This window comes from Nycticebus coucang, chromosome 4, assembly GCF_027406575.1.
Source record: "Nycticebus coucang isolate mNycCou1 chromosome 4, mNycCou1.pri, whole genome shotgun sequence".
NCBI classification, from domain to species: domain Eukaryota; kingdom Metazoa; phylum Chordata; class Mammalia; order Primates; family Lorisidae; genus Nycticebus; species Nycticebus coucang.
Genome location: NC_069783.1, coordinates 37,084,969 through 37,106,830, shown reverse-complemented (window position 1 = coordinate 37,106,830; position 21,862 = coordinate 37,084,969). Strand labels below are relative to the sequence as shown.

The 21,862-nt window shown below is 44.9% G+C and overlaps 1 protein-coding gene and 1 pseudogene across 4 annotated transcripts in view; both read left to right on the top strand.

The window, feature by feature from the left end:
• Positions 1–21,207, top strand: part of DHX57 (DExH-box helicase 57) — a 91,190-nt gene extending 69,983 nt beyond the window's left edge. For all 4 annotated transcript variants that reach the window (XM_053587730.1, XM_053587734.1, XM_053587731.1 and 1 more), the window contains 7 exons: positions 3,162–3,257; positions 3,346–3,429; positions 8,507–8,641; positions 9,299–9,373; positions 12,805–12,939; positions 16,853–17,053; positions 20,494–21,207. In XM_053587730.1, the coding sequence (XP_053443705.1) occupies positions 3,162–3,257; positions 3,346–3,429; positions 8,507–8,641; positions 9,299–9,373; positions 12,805–12,939; positions 16,853–17,053; positions 20,494–20,637 (870 nt within the window). In that variant the 3' untranslated portion in view covers positions 20,638–21,207. The remainder of the gene's footprint in view (positions 1–3,161; positions 3,258–3,345; positions 3,430–8,506; positions 8,642–9,298; positions 9,374–12,804; positions 12,940–16,852; positions 17,054–20,493) is intronic.
• On the top strand, positions 10,096–11,223 carry LOC128583537 (sharpin-like; annotated as a pseudogene).
• Positions 21,208–21,862: the final 655 nt, after the last annotated feature.

The window sequence follows — 21,862 nt, the reverse complement described above, 5'->3', positions numbered from 1 at the left end:
AGGATTGCTTAAACCCAAGAGTGTGAAGTTGCTGTGAGCTACGATGCAATAGCACTCTCTCCAGAGTGACAAAGTGAGACTCTGTCTCAAAAAAAACAAAAACAGAAAAAAACAACAACAACTTTGTTTTATGTTCAATTCCTGTCCTGGAGGGTGTTCCTCGTATACTTCAGAAGAATGGCTATTCTGCTGTTGGGTGGAGTGTCAGTCTGCCTTTATTTTTACCATGCCTTATCTTGAATGGGTAGGAAATAGATGGATGTAGTCATTTTCTTCAACTTGAATGTTACACATTATAGAATTGTAAACTCACAGATCCACAAATAGATCTTAGTTCAGCCTCCTCATTTAACAATAAATGATAAAAACAAGGACCAGAAGAGGTGATGTAACTTGCTCAGGCCACACAGTCATTATCAACATTGTGAACAGGACCTCCATTGCCTTTTCACAAACCATCTAAATAAATCTCTCACTACTGTTTTATTAGAGTACAGAAAAGGCTCATTAGAAATGATGATGTCATCCTTGGCCAAAACTGAGCCCCTGTCCTTTGCTAGGCTCTGTAAATACATATGTATAATATTAATCTCCTGCATATAATCCTTTTCCAGCTGGCCTTCTTAAAAAGAGAGGAATTTGGCTCAGTGCCCATAGCTCAGTGGGTAGGGAGCTGGCCAAATACACCTGGGCTAGAGGGTTCAAACCCAGTCCGGGCCGGCTAAACAATAATGACAACTACAACAACAAAAAATAGCTGAGCATTGTGGCAGGCGCCTATAGTCCCAGCTACTTGAGAGGATGAGACAAGAGAATTGCTTAAGCCCAAGTGTTTGAGGTTGCTGTGAGCTGTGACGTCATAGCTCTCTACACTCTACCAAGGGCGACATAATGAGACTCTTGTCTCACAAAAAAAGGGGGGGGGAGGAATTTTACTTTCAAGCGGAAACTAAAATTTCGTTGCTGTTGTATTAGCTCCGAAGTGATGTAATTAGTTTCTAGTGATTGTCAGTGGTGTCACAGCAAAGGCCCTGGTGTGGCTGGCTATGAGGAACTACTACAGCTTATAGGCTGTCTTTAGAGCAGAATTGTTCAAGATTTTTTTATCTCATGGCTCACTTGAACCTGTAGTTAAACTTTCATGGCATACTTACGTTGATCAAAAAAAAAAAAAAAAGAATATACTTAACCATGTTTTGAACTTGAAAATAATATATCGGTATATGGGGCCAGTGCCCTACCCACTGAGCCACAGGCACCGTCCCTAAGAAATGGTTTTGTTTTTCTTTTTGTTTTGTATTTTGAGACAGAGTCTCACTCTGTTGCCCTGGGTAGGATGCTGTGACATCCTAGTTCACAGCAACCTCAAACTCTTGGCCTCAGGAGCTCCTCTAGCCTTAGCATTCTGAGTTGCTGGGACTATAGGTACCTGCCACACTACCAGGCTAGTTTTTCTATTTTTCATTAGGGCGGGTAGTATCTTGTTCTTGCTCAGGCTAGTCTCAAACTGTACTCAGGTGATCCACCTGCCTTGACCTCCCAGAGTGCTAGTATTACAGTCCTGAGCCACCACACCTAGCCTTGATCTTTAAAATTTTTCAAGGCAAGCTGGGTACCTGTAGCTCAGTGGTTAGGGCGCCGGCCACATGCACGAGGACTGGTGCGTTCAAACTCAGCCTGAGCCTGCTAAACAACAACGAAAAAAATAGTTGGGCGTTGTGGTGAGCACCTATAGTCCCAGCCACCTGAGAGACTAAGATAAGAGAATCACTTGAACCCAAGTGTTTGAGGTTGCTGTGAGCTATGACATTGCAGCACTCTACAGAGGGCAATAAAGTGAAACTCTATCAAAACAACAACAAAAATTTTTTTCTTTTTAATTTTTATTTATTTTATTTTTTTCAGCCTCCCAAGTAGCTTGGACTATAGGCACCTGCCATAACGCCCAGCTGTTTGTTGGTTGTAGTTGTCGTTGTCTGGCAGGCCCAAGCTGGGTTAGAACCCGCCAACTCTGGTGTATGTGGCCAGCGCCCTAGCCGCTGAGCTATAGGCACTGAGCCAAAAAAAAATTTTTTTCAAGGCACACCTAAGATCCCCTTGCAGCACACCTCACACCCGTTGAAAATTGCTGCTTTAGAGGCTGAGAACAGAAGACCATCATTAGATTAAAGAACTAGTATGTTTGGAGCAGCAAAAATTAAATTCTCTGCTAATTTTACAAATGTATAGGGAAAAGGAGGACCTATAAACGTCGTTTAAAACAATAGAAGGGGTGGCTCATGCCTGTAATCCTAGCACTCTAGGAGGCCAAGGTGGGTAGATTGCTGGAGCTCAGAGGTTCGAGACCAGCCTCAGCCAGAGCAAGACCTTGTATCTAAAAATAGTCGAGTGTTGCATCTACTCAGGAGGCTGAGGCAAGAATTGCTTGAGCCCAAGAGTTTGAGGTTGCTATGAGCTATGATGCCAGGGCACTCTACCAAGGACAATAAAATGAGACTGTCTCAAAAATAAATAAATAATATAAGTAAATAGGAGGAAAACATTAGTTACAGGTAAAGACCAGGGAGATTCAGACATCAAAGATGAACAAGAATCTATAAAATAAGTCGGCGCCCGTAGCCCACATGCCCCAGGACTAGTGGGTTCGAACCCAGCCCAGGCTTGCTAAATAACAATGACAACAACAACAAAAATAGCCAGGCATTGCGGTGGGCGCCTGTAGTCCTAACTACTTGGAAGGCTGAGGCAAGAGAATCGCTTAAGCCCAAGGTTTTGAGGTTGCTGTGAGCTGTGACACTACAGCACTCTACCAAGGGCAACATAGGGAGACTTTGTTTCAAAAAAAAAAAAAGAATCTGTAAAATAAAGACACCACAGATGTAGCAAGATTATAGGTTTTAGCTGTCGTGTTAGAATGAGTGGCTCATTTGTGTCTCTTGCCACTTGGCCTATGCTTATTTTTGGGTGACAGACAGACTCACAGAATAAATAAGACTGTTTGCTTGCCAGTTTCCACCATAATTACCTTTAATCGCTGAGCCACTAATTACATTTTGTTCCACACAAAATGCTTTCCCTGGACATCTGGCTTCAGCAATCAGAAAGTGCCATTTGAAACTTCAGAGAAAATGTGTCCTTTAAATCCAGGTTTCCTCTTCTAGGTATCTCCCTGGGATAAAAAAGAGGAAGCTAACCAGAAAAAGCTGGAATTTGCATTTGCAAATAGTGATTATCTAGCCCTTCTACAAGCATATAAGGTAAGTAAGTCTACAACCGAACAGCTTAGTTTTATTGCCAAAGTTGGCACCAAAGACTAAGTTCAGTTTGATTTTCTCCCACATTTAGGGATGGCAGCTAAGTACAAAAGAAGGTGTGCGGACAAGTTATAATTACTGCAGACAAAACTTCTTGTCAGGAAGAGTTCTGCAGGTGAGTTGTTGCTGTGGCTGTTGGTCTTTCTCATTTTCTGTTGTAGTAGCTTACCAGAGGATGTTACAACTGTAGCTTGCTGGTCCTATCTTGACATCAAATGTGTTATTTTTGGAATCTGTTTGGCTTTACCAGCTGTGTAAAATGGACTCTTGAACTATGGCATCAGGCCTTTTGTGTTAAACCTTTCAATTGACCTCTTTTTCCTCTCTTTGGTAAATTAGTGTTTACTTATATGGAGATTAGGGTAGAATATAGGTACTCTAAAGATTACTGCTTACTGGCTCGGTGCTTGTAGCACAGTGGTTACGGCGCCAGCCACATACACCTGGGGTAGTGGGTTCGAATCCAGCCTGGGCCAACTAAACAGCTGCAACAAAAAAATAGCCAGGCATTGTGGTGGGTGCCTGTAAACCCAGCTACTTGGGAGGTTGAGGCAAGAGAATCACTTAGCCCAAGAGTTTGAGGTTGCTGTGAGCTGTGACACCATTGCCCTCTACCGAGAGCAACATAATGAGACTGTCTCCAAAAAAAAAAGAGATTACTGCTTACTGGAAGTTAATTTTTTTCAATAATTATACCAGGACTTCTTTTTTTTTTTTTAAGAGACAAAGTCTCATTTTATCATCCTCAGTAGAGTGCTGTGGCATCACAGCTCACAGCAACCTCCAACTCTTGGGCTTAGGCACTTCTCTTGCCTCCGCCTTTGGAGCAGCTGGGACTACAGGCACCTGCCACAATGCCCTGCTATTTTTTGTTGCAGTTTGGCCAGGGCCAAGTTCGAACATGCCATCCTCTGTATATGGAGCCAGCGCCCTACTCACTGAGCCACATGCACTGCCCAGTATACCAGGCATTCTTAACCGGTATCCATAAACTACTGAAATTGTATGCAAAATTGTATGCTTAAATATGTGGTTTATGAGCATTATTTCTGAGAGAGGGATCATGGTTTTCATTAGATTCTCAGAGGAGGCTATGACCATCTCGAATCCCCTTATTCTCCTTACCCTCTCCCCAAAACCAAAGAACTATTACTGAACCAGTTAATTTTTTTTTTTTTTTTTTTTTTTTTTTGTAGAGACAGTTTCACTGTACCGCCCTCAGGTAGAGTGCCATGACATCACATGGCTCACAGCAACCTCTAACTCTTTTTTTTTTTTTTTTTTTTTTGTTGGGGATTCATTGAGGGTACAATAAGCCAGTTACACTGATTGCAATTGTTAGGTAAAGTCCCTCAGCAACCTCTAACTCTTAACTCTTGGGCTTATGCGATTCTCTTGCCTCAGTCTCCCAAGCAGCTGGGACTACAGGCGCCTGCCACAACACCCGGCTATTTTTTTGTTGCAGTTTGGCAGGGGCTGGGTTTGAACCCGCCATCCTTGGCATATGGGGCCGGTGCCCTACTCAGTGAGCCACAGGCACCGCCCTAAACCAGTTAATTTTTGTTAATTTTTCTTGGCCAGGTGTGTGTAATCCCAGCACTCTGGGAGGCTGAGGTAGGAAGATCACTTGAGCTCAGGAGTTTGAGGCCAGCCTAAGCAAGAGTGAGACCCTATCTCTAAAAATAGCTGGGCATAGTGGCAGGCACCTGTAGTCCCAGCTGCTTGGGAGGCTGAATCAAGAGGATTGCTTGAGCCCAGGAGTTTGAGGTTGCTGTGAGCTATGACACCACGTTACTCTACCCAGGGCAACAGAGGGAGACTTTGCCTCAAAAAACACAGAAACTACTGTGTCAATAAAGAATACAAGTATACAACAAAGAGAAAGGTTTATTATCTTCTGTGTAATAACAGGGCTTGTGTCCTCTATAGTGATGATGTTTTAGGCCCCCTTTTAAAGTGGTAGGAGAAGCCAAAATAATGATGGTGCACATCTTTGCAAAGCATTTCTTTCACTGAAAGATTTTGGAGCTAGGGAGGAGGAAGGATTCTATTTTCATGTTAAATATGGATATGTCATGGGGTGGAACACAAAATGAATGTCCTTAGTATTCAGCACTATCTGGCATCTATTTCTCTCTGTCTCATAAGCTCTATCAGAGTAGAGACCTTATCTTTTTTTCAGCACGGTATCCTAATACCTAGAACAGTGTTTAGTACATAGTTGACACTTAGTAAAGATTCACTGCGGCGCCTGTGGCTCAGCGGGTAGGGCACCGGCCCCATATGCCGAGGGCGGCAGGTTCAAACCTGGCTCCGGCCAAACTGCAACAAAAAAATAAGCGGGCGTTGTGGCGGGCGCCTATAGTCCCAGCTACTCAGGAGGCTGAGGCAGGAGAATTGCTTAAGCCCAAGGATTTGGAGGTTGCTGTGAGCTGTGTGACGCCACAGCACTCTACCAAGGGCGATAGGGTGAGACTGTCTCTACAAAAAAAAAAAAAAAGATTCACTGAATAAATGCATGAATGAGTGAATTTGGTTAAGATGAAATGAAAGACCTCAAAATCCATCTCAATATTTGCCTTCATTCTCCTCTGCTGTACTACAGGGAGACATTTTGAGAATATAGAGCCTGTAGCTTCATTCTCAGTACTTAAAAAGTAGTTAATTTTCGGGCGGCGCCTGTGGCTCAGTCGGTAGGGCACTGGCCCCATATACTGAGGGTGGCAGGTTCAAACTCGGCCCCGGCCAAACTGTAACCAAAAAATAGCCGGGCGTTGTGATGGGCGCCTGTAGTCCCAGCTACTCGGGAGGCTGAGGCAAGAGAATCGCTTAAGCCCAGGAGTTGGAGGTTGCTGTGAGCTGTGTGAGGCCACGGCACTCTACCGAGGGCCATAAAGTGAGACTCTGTCTCTACAAAAAAAAAAAAAAAAAAGTAGTTAATTTTCAATCCTGACATTAGATTCACCTGAAGATGCTTTAAAAATTTAAATAAAAATGCCCAGGTTTTACTCCAGACCAATTAAATCTGAACATCCATTCTAGGAGAAGGAACTGGGCACCTGTTTCTTGTTGTAGTTGGATTCACCAAGTGATGCTAGTGTACAGCTGGGGTAGAGAACTGCTGATCAAAAGGGATGTTTATATGTACAGTCAGTTATAAATATTTTCTCAAATCATTAAGATTTTTGGCTCGGCACCTGTGGCTCAAGCAGCTAAGGTGCCAGCCACATACACCTGAGCTGGCGGGTTCAAATCCAGCCTAGGCCTGCCAAACAATGACGGCTGCAACCAAAAAAAAAAAAAAAAAAAAAGATTTTTAAGTATAAAATGAGTATATGTCTTTGAAATTACGTTTATTATTAAATTTATTCTTTTTTTTTTTTGGAGACAGAGTTTCACTGTGTCACCCTTGGTAGAGTGCTATGGTGTCATAGCTCACAGCAACCTCAAATTCTTGGGCTCAAGCGATTCTCTTGCCTCAGCCTCCCAAGTAGCTGGAACTACAGGGGCACATCACAACGCCCGGCTGTTTTTAGAGACGGTTTCATTCTTGCTCAGGCTGGTCTCGAACCCATGAGCTTAGGCAACCCACCCGCCTTGGCCTCCCAGAGTGCTAGGATTACAGTCGTGAGCCACTGTGCCCGGTTAAATGTATTGTTTTTCTACATGATATATATACATTTTGCTGTCATATACGATGTCCATCAAATTAGCATTCCTTCTTAAACTCCAGCTTAGGCCATACATAGTGGCTTATTCCTATAATCCTAGCACTGGCTGAGGTAGGAGGATTTGCTTGAGGCCAAGAGTTCAAGACCAGCCTGAGCAGCGAGATTCCATCTCTACAAAAAATAGAAAAATTGGCTCGGCACCTGTAACTCAGTGGTTAGGGTGCTGGCCACATATGCCAGGGCTGGTGTGTTCAAATCTGGCTCAGGCCTGCTAACAACAACAAAAATAGCCAGGCAATGTGGTGGGCGCCTGTAGTCCCAGCTACTTGGGAGGCTGAAGCAAGAGACTCACTTAAGCCCAAGAGTTGAAGGTTGCTGTGAGCTGTAATGCCACAGCACTGTACAGAGGGTGACATAATGAGATTCTGTCTCAAAAAAAGAGAGAGAGAGAGAGAGAGAGAAGAAAAATCAGCCTGGCATGGTGGTGGGTGCCTGTAGTCGCAGCTATTCACAAGACTGAGATAGGAGTATCACTTTGGCCCAGGAATTTGGAGTTTTTAGTGAGGAGTGATGATGCCACTGCACTCTAACGCTGGGGACAAAGTGAGACCCTGTCTCAAAACAAACAAAAAACCCCCTCCATTTTAGATTATAGGATTAGTTTTATTAATATTTCAATTAAGTTTTGTCATGAAATAGAAACTCTGGTCTATTTTACTGCTAGTTATTAATATATTTTGTCAGGTTATCCGTGTGTACTTGAGACATTCCAAAAAAATACCTATGTTTTTGTTGGGTGACAAGGTAGTGTTGCTTGGCGTTGAGTTTCTTGGATTATCGTTACCTCCTTCTCTATTGTCTGACATGCAGCCTGGGCACAGGAGAGAAAGGTCTGTGCTTTTTTTCTCACGCTGTGCTCAACCACAAAAAGGAATGTCTATATCTGAACCACTTAAATAATGTCCGTATTCCTAGGAAAAGGTGTGAACCAGTGAGACCACAAGGTAGGAGAAAGAGGGAAAGTTCTGCTGAGTTCCGCTGAGAGACAACACTAACCACTGAAGGTTCAGCACTTAAACAAGGAGCTAAGTACTTGAGAAGTGCGAGTAGGTCCTAGTGAGCCCTGGGACACTGGGGAGAAAGTAATGCCAGGAGGAAAAGCTAGGCAGTACACAGCACTGCAGCACCTGGAGTCGGGGTTGTGGTCAAAGGAAACTACATTTTTTGCTAGCCTAAGAATGTTGCGAAAAGTCAGACCAACTCAAAATCCATTGGAGGTGTTAAAAAAATGTAATCTATTTCTGTGTAATAGATTACTGTCTATTTCACTCTGTCTGCCCATTTATGTAAGTGAATACTACCTCTTTTGGAAATGACCAGCCAAGGTCATCTTTGTACCAGTGTGACAAATCCATATGAGTCTCGTCGCTATCCATGTTTTTGTAGTCACTTGTTATTGTAAGATTCACGCTGTCCTTCCAAGTTGATTCCCTTACTTAAAGCCTTTTCCACTTCTTTCAGGAAATGGCCAGCCTCAAACGACAATTCACCGAACTGTTGTCAGATATAGGGTTTGCAAAAGAGGGACTCAGAGCAAGGGAAATTGAGAAAAGGGCCCAAGAAGGAGACGGTGTCTTAGATGCCACAGGAGAAGAGGTAAAGGATGCGTAGATACTTCCTGTTTCTCTTTGATAAAAACATTAACCCAGGAACACTAGTATAGAGTCTCCTTTCCCTCAGTCCTCTGAGCAGTGGGCTAGTGGCATTCCTGACTGACTTTCAGCCAACACTCATAAGAACAGAAGGGGGTTTCTGTTCATTGTTGCTATTGGTTTTGTTTTTTTAATTTCACACTGCTTCTTGATAACTTTGTAAGAGGTAGAATAGACTTTCCAGGAATGTTTTCTCAGCTTTTTTCTAACCAAGGACAGCTTTTTTTATAACTATATATAGAGCACTTCTTCAAGATGAACTTGATGCCCCTCTATTCTGAGTGCGGTTAGTACCTCCTGGGGATTCTGAACAGCTCATGAACCAAAGTCTTTCTCTCCACTGATGCTTGGGAACACTGGCTTTGTAACTGCTTTGCAGAGATGTAGAAAAAGAGTCATTGTGGGCTCCTTGGAAAGGGTCATATGTGACAGTAGGCTAACACATTTCTGTTTTACTTAGAAATAATTTTTTTCTAGCAAAGAGATATAAATTAGATGATCCTTTTTTGCATATAATGTAATGGTAAATTCCAGGGCACAGACAGAAGTAGCCATATTACTTGGTAAAATTATGGAGACTAACGCTGTATTTCTCTCATAGGCAAACTCAAATGCTGAGAACCCTAAACTGATATCAGCAATGCTATGTGCTGCTTTGTATCCAAATGTCGTGCAGGTAAAAAAACATTTTTCCTTGGTCTTCCCATTTTTTTATTTCATCTGTAACCAAGGGATATAAGTGAAGATGTACACATTGATCACCTTAGAGAGAAACGCACGGAGACACACACCCAGCCTTTTCAACTTCCCATACATTTCCAATCCCACAATTCTCTAAATCTGTTTGGATTCATTGTTCAGGAACACATTTATTGTATAAAATTAGGTACATTTTCAGTTCTCTAACATATTATCATATATGTCACATTGTCAGGCATCCTATACATAACAGTAGATGGAAATTTGATTCTACTACTGTTTCCCTTGGTCCTCTACTCTGGACCAAAGTAGGATGAGAACAAATCAGTGCTTTGCAATAGGACCATCTGTGGCCAAGCTCTGGCAGCCCCACCTGTGTGCTCTTAGACTTTACCTGAGTTTTGATTGTCCAGCCCTACCAAGGGAGGATTTCAAACTTAGAATTTGAATTTGGCTGCATACTGAATCATTTTTCAAGGCCTGAACTTTTTTGTTAAATTCTCAGTTAAAGGCTATTGATTAATTTATGGTTCATTTTCTGCTTAGCAGTTGTATGCTTTTCAAATGTACTTTAAAAAATAATCGATTTCCTCCAACTGCTTGCAGCCATGTGGCACTCTTGACCCAGCAGTGGTCTAGATGTAAGAGATTTACTGTGACCAGATGTAAAATAAATGTGTGTCACCGTCAAAAAAAAAAATAAATTGGGGGCGCCGCCTATGGGTGGGGCAGCGGCTGTGTCAGTCCTGGGCTCCACCACACTGCTCCTGGCTATGACCACCACAGTGAGGCCGCTGGGCGCCGGGCCAGACGTCAAGGCGCAGCTATGAAGGCTGCAGCTGAGCGCAAACCCAGAGCACCCCAGGTGCTTCAGGCTGGAGTTGCTAGGCACCGGCCCTGGGATGGTCAGTTTAGAGTGGACCTTGGAGTCTGTCTCCCACACCATCCGGGGCCTTAGCCAGCATGAGCTGCAGCCTCCAGCAGGAGGGCCTAGAACCTTCAGTCTGCATTTTCTCAACCCTCAGGAAGCTCAGCAGTGGGCAGCGCTAGTTCAAAGTGCCGCCGTGGAGGGACAGAATGGCAGTGGCAGCTCAACCCCAGCCCTGGGCCCAGAAACATGCCCTGTTTCCCTGTCCAGTCCCCCTGGTACTCCCACACTCAAGGTCCCCCAACCTGAGGCTGATCTTCCCCAGACCCCTGGGGACTTGATAGAAAAAGAAGAGCTGGCAGGGCGCCTGGCCCAGGCCATTGCACGTGGGGATGAGAAGGGGGCAGCCCAAGCCGCAGCTATCCTGGCCCAGAATCATGTGGCCTTCAGTGTCCAGCTCCAGGAAGCCTGCTTCCCACCTGGTCCCATCAGTCTGCTGTATCTTCCTCATCTTCTGTCCATGTTGCACTGCAGGTCTACCACACTGCACCATTGCAGCCCTCCAGGAGCAAGTGTTCTCTGAGTTCGGTCTCCCACCAGCCGTGCAGCGCTGGATCACTGGGCAGTGCCTGTGTGTGCCTGAGCGCAGCCTTGCCTCCTATGGGGTCTGGCAAGACGGGGACCATGCTTTCCTCTACTTACTTTCAGCCCCTCAAGAAGCCCCAGGATATAGCCCTCAGCACCCCCAAGAGGATAGGAAACTAGGACATTTGTTTCCCCCATCAATGGGGCTGCCATAAGCCCCCCAGCCAGCCACCTGCAGCCTCCCCAGGCCCCTTCAGCCTGGCTGGCCCTGTCCTTCCTGCACCTTCATTAACACTCCAAGCCACCCTGGCTGTGAGATGTGTAGCACCCAAAGGCCCTGTACGTGGGACTCCCTTCTAGCAGTTTCCACCTAACAGCCAGCAAAGATTACAGGGAGAGTACTGCTCTTCCTCCATAGGCCTGAGGTCTAAGCCTACTCCTGAACTTCCTCAGGGGACAACCTCTGCTGATTGCTTACCAAGGACAAAGACACCAAGGTTGGGGAAAAGGGCCACAAGCTAGAATCATTAAAAGACACTTAAGAACCAAAAAATAAATAAACAAATAAATAAATGAATAAATAAATTAAATTGGACAGGGGGTGCTTGTCCTCAGTGGTTAGGTCGCCGGCCACATGCTCCTGGGCTGGTGGGTTCGATCCTGGCCTGGGACCTGCTAAAACAAACAAAAATTAATTAATTAATTGGATATATACTTACTGGGGTTTTTTTGTTTGTTTGTTTGAGATAGGCTCTTTTTCTGTCACCAAGGCTAGAGTGCAATGGCTCCATCATAGCTCATTGTAGCCTCAATCTTTGGGATTCAGTTGATCCTCTCAACTCAGCCTTTCCAGTAGCCGGGACTACAGGCATGCATCACCACTCCTGGCTAAATGTTTTGTTTTTCTTGTAGAGATTGGGTCACACTATATTGCCCAGACTTGTCTTAAACTCCTGACCTCAAGCAGTCCTACTGCCTTGGCCTCCCAAAGCACTGGAATTACAGGCATGAGCCACCATGCCTAGCCAAAAAAAAATATGTATAATTTTGGGCAGCGCCTGTGGCTCAAAGGCATAGGGTGCTGGCCCCGTATGCCGGAGGTGGTGGGTTCAAAGCCAGCTCCAGCCAAAAACTACAAAAAAATAAAAAAAATTAAAAAAACGAAAAAAATATGTATAATTTTTGTGTGTGTGTACATAAAATAAGTTGTTATTCTGTGCTGATACCTCTGAAGTTAAAAGAAAGAAAAAAATGTTTTCTTTTTTTTTGAGACAGTGTTAACTTTGTCACTCTTGGTAGAGTGCTATGGTGTCACAGCTCACAGCAACCTCAAACTCTTGGGCTTAAACAATTCTCTTGCTCAGCCTCCCAAGTAGCTGGGACTGCAGGCACCCACCACAACACTCAGCTATTTTTTGTTGCAGTTGTCATTGTTGTTCAGCTGGCCCAGGCCGGGTTCAAACCTGCCAGCCTCAGTATATGTGACCAGTGCTGTAACCACTGTGCTACAGGTGCCAGGCCTCCTCTTCTTTTTTTTAAGCTATTTATTCATTCAGTTTTTTTTTTTTTTTCACTTGTTTTGAAAAAAAATTATCTTAAATGTTGCGATTGGGATTGTTACTCAGATCTCCAGTCCAGTGTTGCCAGCTGGATCTTTGTACCTCATCAATACAGAACCAAAATATCAACCTTGTCTCTCTCCCATGTGACTATGGTGTGATACTCTGTCTCCCAGAGCTATTGACTCTACTCTTCTGGTGGTACTACAAAAAAAAGTGCTTGTACTGTTTTCAAAAGCAAACAAAATAAATAAGAGAGGGAAGAAACAGCAAAGCTATTAAAGCAAGACTGGTTTTGTGCCAAGGGGTACTTTCTATAATAAATAAATAAATACACACACACACACACATATATATATTTAATTTTTATTATTTTTTTTATAAATACTTGTCTAGGTGAAAAGTCCAGAAGGAAAATTTCAGAAGACCAGTACTGGAGCTGTCAAAATGCAACCAAAATCAGCCGAGTTAAAGTTTGTCACCAAGAACGATGGATATGTACACATTCACCCTTCATCAGTTAACTATCAGGTCAGAATGGTGGGATATACTTATGTGGCACGTCCGGAAGTGAGAAACACAGTCACTTATATTCTATTGCTTGCTGTCCCCAGCAGCACCATGACTTAGGGAAGGTTGAATAAGTCTAAACAGACTAGAAATTGGAGTATTTATGGAAAGACTATTTTCATTTCAAAAAATTGTACTTGGTACAAAAAGATGCTCAAGCCTGCTTTCAGATACAGAATTCTCTTTGCAATGGTGATTTAAGTTATGACTGATTACATCACTGAATCTCTGCCTTAAAAAGAAATAAATGACCTATTCTTGCTGATCTCCCAGCACAGCTTTCAGCCTGCTGCTGTGAGGCTTCTGCCCACACCACTCCTCCACATTCATTCAGCGTCACAGGTAACATTGGTTGTCAGACCCAGTGGGCATCCTTGGTCCTTGTCATTCTTGCCTCTCACGTGGGATTTGACCTTGCTGATCTCCCTTCCTTTTGAAACTATCCTTGGTGGCGGCGCTCATAGCTCAGTGGGTAGGGCACTGGCCACATACACCCATGCTGGCAGGTTCAAAGTCGGCCCAGCTAAACAACAATGACAACTGCAACAAAAAAATAGCTGGGCAGTGTGGTGGGCGCCTGTCATCCTAGCTACTTGGCAGGCTGAGGCAAGAGAATCGCTTAAGCCCAAGAGTTTGAGGTTGCTGTGAGCTGTGACGCCCCAGCACTCTACTGAGGGCGACATAGTGAGACTGTCTCAAAAAACAAAACAAAACTATCCTTGTTCTTTTGCTTCTGAAATCTTTCTTCTCTCTCTCTGTCTTCTTTACTAGTTTCTCTTTCTTTGCCGTGAAATAGTAGTTCTGTCCTTTGTCCTTGTTTCCTTATCTACAGTGTACTTATGCTTCCTGAACCACCAAAGGCCCAACATCATGGTTCCTACTGCCTCCTACACACTGACACAGGCCCCTAAGTCTGCCTAGAAGTGGGGGGTTTCTTAGCTCTCCTGCTAGAAAACACCAGCTGGACATTTTCAGTCATCTCAGACTCAGAAGCTGAGAACTAAACTTACTATCCCCAGTTCACTCTTCTCTTTGTGTGTTCCTTTCTGGGAGAACAACACCGTCCAAATTGGAACCCTGAAGTCACATACAATCCTGCTTCCTTTCTCCTTGCTCTAATCCCTTTGGTCAATGGGTCTCAGCAATGCCACCTTTCATTTTTTTCTTTTTTCTTTTTCTTTTTCTTTTTTTATTGAGACAGAGTCTTACTTTGTTGCCCTCAGTAGAATGCTGTGGCTATTTTTTTTTTTTCAGCAGGTCCAGGCTGGGTTTGAACTCACCAGCTGATGCATGTGGCTGGTGCCCTAACCACTGAGCTGGAGTGCCCAGCCAATACCACCTTTCTGACATCCCTAAGATCTCCCTCCTCCTAAGTTCAAACTGCAGACATCTATCTCTTGCCTGTCCCCCTGCAGTACTGTGATAGGCTTACTTCCTGTGATTCTCTCCAACCTTCTACACCATTGCTGCCAGAATAACCTCTATAAAACATACACTAGACCATGTCAGTCCCTTACTTCAGTCTTTTTTTTTTCTTCCTGTTGGTTCCTTGATCTTAGAAAAATGTTCCAGGAGGAAAGGCTGAGACACCAATTTTCATATGCAAGGTGTACTGTAGACTCTCATGACACTTCACATCAGTCCCATTCCTGTCACGTGCCCCACAATCCCCTTTGTTATTCTGCGTGCTCTAATAATACCAGGCTACCAGCTCTGTCCCCCAGTGCCATGCCATTAACATGCTGTTCTCTGGTCCTAGAGTGACATTCTCATTCCCCAGCCAGCCACTACTTCAATCTTTCATTAAAAATCACTTCGGGGGGGGCGGTGCCTGTGGCTCAGTGAGTAGGGCACCGGCCCCATATGCCGAGGGTGGTGAGTTCAAACCCAGCCCCGGCCAAACTTGCAACAAAAAAATAGCCGGGCGTCGTGACGGGCGCCTGTAGTCCCAGCTGCTTGGGAGGCTGAGGCAAGAGAATTGCATAAGCCCAAGAGTTAGAGGTTGCTGTGAGCCGTGTGACGTCATGGCACTCTACCCAAGGGTGGTACAGTGAGACTCTGTCTCTACAAAAAAAAAAAATCACTTCTGGGGCTCGGCGCCTGTGGCTCAAGTGGCTAAGGCACCAGCCATGTACACCTGAGCTGGCGGGTTCAAATCCAGCCTGGGCCCGCCAAACAACAATGACGGCTGCAACCAAAAAATAGCTGGGCGTTGTGGTGGGCGCCTGTAGTCCCAGCTACTTGGGAGGCGGAGGCAGGAGACTCGCTTAAGCCCAGGAGTTGGAGGTTGCTGTGAGCTGTGACGCCACAGCACACTACCCAGGGTGACAGCTTGAGGCTCTGTCTCAAAAAAAAAAAAAAAAAAAAAATCACTTCTGGGCTCGGCACCTGTGGCTCAAGCGGCTAAGCAGCCAGCCACATACACCTGAGCTAGCAGGTTCAAATCCAGCCCGGGCCTGCCAAACAGCAATGATGGCTACAACCAAAAAATAGCTGAGCATTGTGGAAGGTTCCTGTAGTCCCAGCTACTTGGGAGGCAGAGGCAGGAGAATCGCTTCAGCCTGGGAGTTGGAGGTTGCTGTGAGCTGTGATGCCACGGCATTCTACCCAGAGCAACAGCTTGAGGCTCTGTCTCAAAAAAATAAAATAAATAAATAAAAATAAAAAATAAAAATCACTTCCGTGGGGGGGGCGGTGCCTGTGGCTCAGTGGTTGGGGCACCGGCCCCATATACTGAGGGTGGTGGGTTCAAACCCAGCCCTAGCCCAAGCGCAACCAAAAAATAGCTGGGCATTGTGGCAGGTGCCTATAGTCCCAGCTACGTGGGAGGCTGAGTCAGGAGAATTGCCTAAGCCCAGGAGTTGGAGGTTGTTGTGAGCTGTGATGCTACGGCACTCTACCAAGGGCGACAAAGTGAGACTCTGTCTCCAAAAAAAAAAAGTGTGGCAGCTGTGGCTCAAAGGAGTAAAGCACCGGCCCCATATGCTGGAGGTGCTGGGTTCAAATACAGCCCCAGCCAAAAAAAAAAAAAAATACTTCCGGGGGTAGTGCCTGTGGCTCAAAGAAATAGGGCACTGGCCCCATATACCAGAGGTGACGGGTTCAAACTGGCCCTGCCCGAAAACTGAAAAAAAAAGAATCACTTCCAGGCTCAGTGCCCATAGCTCTGTGAGTAGGGCACCAACCACATACACCGAGGCTCGCAGGTTTGAGTCCTGCCTGGGCCTGCTAAACATCAATAACAGCTACAAGCAAAAAAATAGCTGGGCGTTGTGGCAAGTGCCTGTAGTCCCAGCTACTCTAGAGGCTGAGGCAAGAGAATTGCTTGAGCCCAAGAGTTTGAGATTGCTGTGAGCTGTGATACTACAGCACTCTACCAAGCGCGACATAGTGAAAATCTGTCTTGAAAAAAAAAATCACTCCCTTTGGCTGAGCGCAGTGGCTCACGTCTGTAATCCCAGCACGCTGGGAAGCTGAGACGGGTGGATAGTTTGAGCTCAGGAGTTCGAGACCAGCCTGAGCAAAAGTGAGATCCCGTCTCTACTAAAAATAGAAAAACTGAGGCAAAGAGGATTGCTTGAGCCCGAATTTGAGGTTGCTGTGAGCTCTGATGCCATGGCGACAGCTTGAGACTCTGTCTCAAAAAAAAAAAAAAAAGAATTTCTTTTGAACACGATGACTTTGAGATGTTTAATAGATGCCCAGGTGGAGGTACAGGTAGGTCACACACATGTCTGGAGCTCGGGAAAGATGCAGGCTGAGATAAATTTTGAGAGTCAGTAATGGACAGGTGGTATTTAAGTCCATGGGACTGGTGGGTTTGATATATGTTGCCAGTGACAACACTTTTGTCATTCGAGGTTTTATGTTACAGGTCAGACACTTTGACAGCCCCTACTTGTTGTACCATGAGAAGATCAAAACTAGTCGGGTGTTCATCCGTGACTGCAGCATGGTGTCTGTGTACCCGCTGGTCTTGTTTGGAGGAGGCCAAGTGAATGTGCAGCTTCAAAGGGGAGAGTTCGTTGTCTCCTTGGATGATGGCTGGATCCGTTTTGTAGCTGCTTCCCATCAGGTAAAGGACAATCTGTTCTGCGAGGCTCAGGCCCTGAGTGGCTTTGATTATGAAGTATACAGCAATCTTTTAGGGACTAAGGACAACAGAGGTAATTAAGAGTGAATGCTGGGGGGCGGCGCCTGTGGCTCAGTGAGTAGGGCGCCGGCCCCATATGCCGAGGGTGGCAGGTTCAAACCCAGCCCCAGCCAAACTGCAACAAAAAAATAGCCGGGCGTTGTGGCGGGCGCCTGTAGTCCCAGCTGCTCGGGAGGCTGAGGCAAGAGAATCACATAAGCCCAAGAGTTAGAGGTTGCTGTGAGCCGTGTGACGCCACGGCACTCTACCTGAGGGCAGTAAAGTGAGACTCTGTCTCTACAAAAAAAAAAAAAAGAGTGAATGCTGGGTCTGCCATGGGATACTAAGAAAGAGTGAGACTGGGTGGACCCCTAGTAAGAAAGAGTTCCAGGAAGCACACTGGGAGGTCAAGCCTGGGGTGGGTTGGGTTTAGGACAAGCTGTAAAGTGAAGGCATGGAACCTTCCTTTTTGTTATACAAGTAATGTATGTTGACCAAAGAAAAGTCAGAAAATACAGATAATCAAAAATACTATTCCACCACTACTACTAAAAAAAGATAATAGCCTGTAATCCTAGCACTCTGGGAGGCTGAGGCCTGTGGATTGCCTGAGCTAAGAGGATTGAGACTAGCCTGAGCCAGAGCGAGACCTGTCTCTAAAAATAGCTGGGAGTTGTGCTAGGCACCTGTAGTCCCAGCTACTTGGGAGGCTGAGACAAGAGAATCACTTGAGCCCAAGAATTTGAGATTGTTGTGAGCTATGATACCATGGCACTTTACCGAGGGTGACAAAGACTCAGTCTCCAAAAAAAATAAAAATAAAAAAAGATAATAGGTCTAAAATCTGTTTTTTTATTCTCAGATCTCAATTATTCACTATGTGGTTATTTCTTTGAATACATTTCATGGTGATTATATGTTTAAGAAATATAAATTCGGGGCGGCGCCTGTGGCTCAGTCAGTAAGGCGCCGGCCCCATATATCGAGGGTGACGGGTTCAAACCCGGCCCTGGCCAAACTGCAACCAAAAAATAGCCGGGCTCAGGAATTTGAAAAAAAAAAAAAGAAATAAAGAAAAAATGAATAAATAAATAAAAATTCGGCTCGGCGCCTGTGGCTCAAGCAGCTAAGGCGCCAGCCACATACACCTGAGCTAACGGGTTCAAATCCAGCCAGGGCCCACCAAACAATAATGACGGCTGCAACCAAAAAATAGCTAGGTGTTGTGGCGGGCTCCTGTAGTCCCAGTTACTTGAGAGGCAGAGGCAGGAGAATCACTTGAGCCCAGGAGTCGAAGGTTGCTATGAGCTGTGATGCTTCTGCACCCTACCCAGGGCAACAGCTTGAGGCTCTGTCTCAAAAAAAGAAATAAAAATTTATTTTAACATTTCATCTATTAGAATTCACATGTTGCCCTGGCACAGTGGCACTCTTGAAGGCTGAGGCAGGCAGATGGCTTGAGCTCAGGAGGTCAAGTTCAAATTCCTGAGCCAGAGCGAGACCCCAGCTCTAAAAATAGCCAGGTATTGGTGGCGCCCATAGCTCAGTAGATAGGGCACCAGCCACATACACTGAGGCTGGCAGGTTCAAACCCAGTCCTGGCCAGCTAAAGCAACAATGACCACGGTAACAACAACAGAAAGAAATTGGTGGGCGCCTGTAGTCCCAGCTACTTGAGAGGCTGAGGCAAGAGAATCACTTAAGCCCAAGAGTTTGAGGTTGTTGTGAGTTATGACACCATGGCACTCTACCCAGGGCAAAAGCTTGAGACTGTGTCTCAAAAAAAAAAATAATAACCAGGCGTTGTGGGGACCTGTAATCTCAGCTACTGGGTAGGCTGAGGCAAGAGGATCACTTGAGCCCAAGAGTACAAGGTTGCTGTGAGCTTTAACACCACCACACTGAACCCCAGAACAACTGAGACTCTGTCTCAAAAAAAAAAAAAAAAAATAGAATTTGTATGTTGCCAGAAGGAGAAACACCACCTCAGATGTAAAGGAAATTAATTGGCATATTTAACTGTAAATTCTAGAACAGCACTATCCAAGAGAAGTATGATGTAAGTCACATATATAATTTCATTGTTCTAGCAACCACTTTGTCTAGTTTGTCACCCTTGGTAGAGTGCCGTGGCATGGCGTCATAGGTAACAGCAACCTCAAACTCATGGGCTCAAGCGATTCTCTTGCCTCAGTTTTTCAAGAGTGAGAGATGGGGGCTCTCACTCTTGCTCAAGCTGGTCTTGAACTCGTGAGCTGAAGTGATCTATCTGCCTTGGCCTCCCACAGTACTAGGATTGATTACAGACATGAGACACTGAGCCTGGCCAATATGCACCATTTTTTTTTATTTATTTATTTTTTTTTTTGTAGAGACAGAGTCTCACTTTATGGCCCTCGGTAGAGTGCCGTGGCCTCACACAGCTCACAGCAACCTCCAACTCCTGGGCTTAAGCAATTCTCTTGCCTCAGCCTTCCGAGTAGCTGGGACTACAGGCGCCTGCCACAACACCCGGCTATTTTTTTAGTTGCAGTTTGGCCGGGGCCGGCTTTGAACCTGCCACCCTCAGTATAGGGGGCCGGCGCCTTACCGACTGAGCCACAGGTGCCACCCAATATGCACCATTTTTAATGCTCCATTTTCCTGCTTCTCTTCTTGGGGAAAATTGTAAAAGTTGACCAAATTTTAACTTGCAGAACATTGTATAAAAGCCATGCTTCCAGATTTAATCTTTTCTTTAAATGAGATGTTGATAAAGGAGCCTTTTTATAGTCTATTATAGAATGAAAATGTGTTTAGGTTAAAATGGGGTTAAAATTAATTCCAGTAAAATTCATTTCAATTCAAGTTGGGGGTAGGGGTACTCCCTCTGTGCACAATGTAAAAGTGTATGGCACACCTTTTGGGTGCGGGACATAGCTACAAGAGGGACTCTACCTGGCTCAGCGCCAGTAGCACAGTTGTCACGGCACCAGCCACTGAAGTTGGCAGGTTCGAACCCAGCCTGTGCTAGCTAAAACGACAATGACAACTGCAACAAAAAAATAGGCAGGCTTTGGGGCAGGCATCTATAGTCCCAGCTACTTGGGAGGCTGAGGCAAGAGAATCGCTTGAGCCTAAGAGTTCAAGGTTGCTGTGAGCTATGATGGCACAGCACTCTAACCACGGCGACGTATTGAGACTCTATCTCATAAAAAAAAAAAGAGGGATTCTATCTAACAAATTCAAGGATTGCGATTTGGTTGTTTGTACCCTCACATTAACCTGAAATAAAAACAATTAACAGAAGAAATCTAAATAATGGTAATCATACTTGAGGTATGATTAATAACCTCTCTGACCTGTTGCTGCAAGCACTGCTGATAGCATAGCTTTCATTTTAGGTGGCTGAATTAGTAAAGGAACTTCGTTGTGAACTTGACCAGCTTCTCCAGGATAAAATTAAAAACCCGAGCATAGATCTATGCACATGTCCTCGAGGATCCCGGATCATCAGCATGATTGTGAAACTTGTCACCACGCAATAAAGACCGGTCTTAGGAGAGTGCTTGCTACTCGCCTGCTTCTGGCTCACCTGGGAAATAACAGCAGCACCTCTACCTCGAACTAAAGACCTGTGCTGGGCTGGTCCTGGTCGGAGCCCGGGGCATGCAGTGCTGAGTCAGCTAAGGCACCACATACCCAAAGGGACATTTCCCAGACTTCGTATTTCTAACAAAGCCTTGAGCACTCCCTGCACAATTTGGAGTGTCAATGACGAGACAGTGTAGAACCCAGCTAACCTTCTGTGACTGTTCTGGAGAGAACGAAATTCACCTGATAACACAAAAGTGAATGTTTAATACAACTCTGTTTTAATCTACATACTTTCTCCTGCTTTTTACTGGGGTGAGACAGGGGCATGAGGAGAAATACCCATTGTTGTGTTGTTTTTTCTGTCAGAAAGACTCAACTAAGAGAAGTCAGAATAGAGAAGGGGAAAAAAACAGGGGAAAAAAAATCATGTGAGCAAGAAAAAAAATTTCATATTAGACTATTAGTTACGAAGTAAACTTGATTTGTGAGGGATGTTTATTTTTACTCATTAAAGATCAGCTGAAAAAACAAATTGAATGAGTCCTGTTTTGGTATTAAAATGCAGGCTGGGCTTGTAGCACTCCTGTTCTTGAAAGCAGATCAAAGGGAGCGTCTCCGTTCTCTGAGTCCTCCATTTAGGAATCTTTACTTTCCCTTATGAACTCACTCAGATCCAGTGGCCATATTTCACATTACCTATAGGAGGATTTTAATGGTTTTCCCAGGGCAAAGGTGGCGTGATTGAAGTAGAGAAGGTTATCATGCTAGTATCAGATTTATAACCATAAAAATGCCTTCCATGAGATTGCTTATTTTCAACCACCACTTAGATTAATGGGGCACTAGCATTTTTTTTTTTTTTTGGAGACAGAGTCTCACTTAGTCACCCTTTATAGAATGCCATGTCATAATAGGTCATAGCAACCTCAAACTCTTGGCTTAAGCGATCTTCTTGCCTCAGCCTCCCAAGTAGTTGGGTCTACAGGCGCCCGTCACAATGCCTGGCTACTTTTAGAGACTGGGTCTCTCTGTTGCTCAGGCTGGTCTTGAACTCCTGAGCTCAAGCAGTCCATCTACCTCAGCCTCCCAGAGTGCTGGGATTACAGGCGTGAGCCACCGTGCCCTGCCTTAATTAATGATTTTTTTTTTTTTTTGAGACAGTCTCAAGCTGCCACC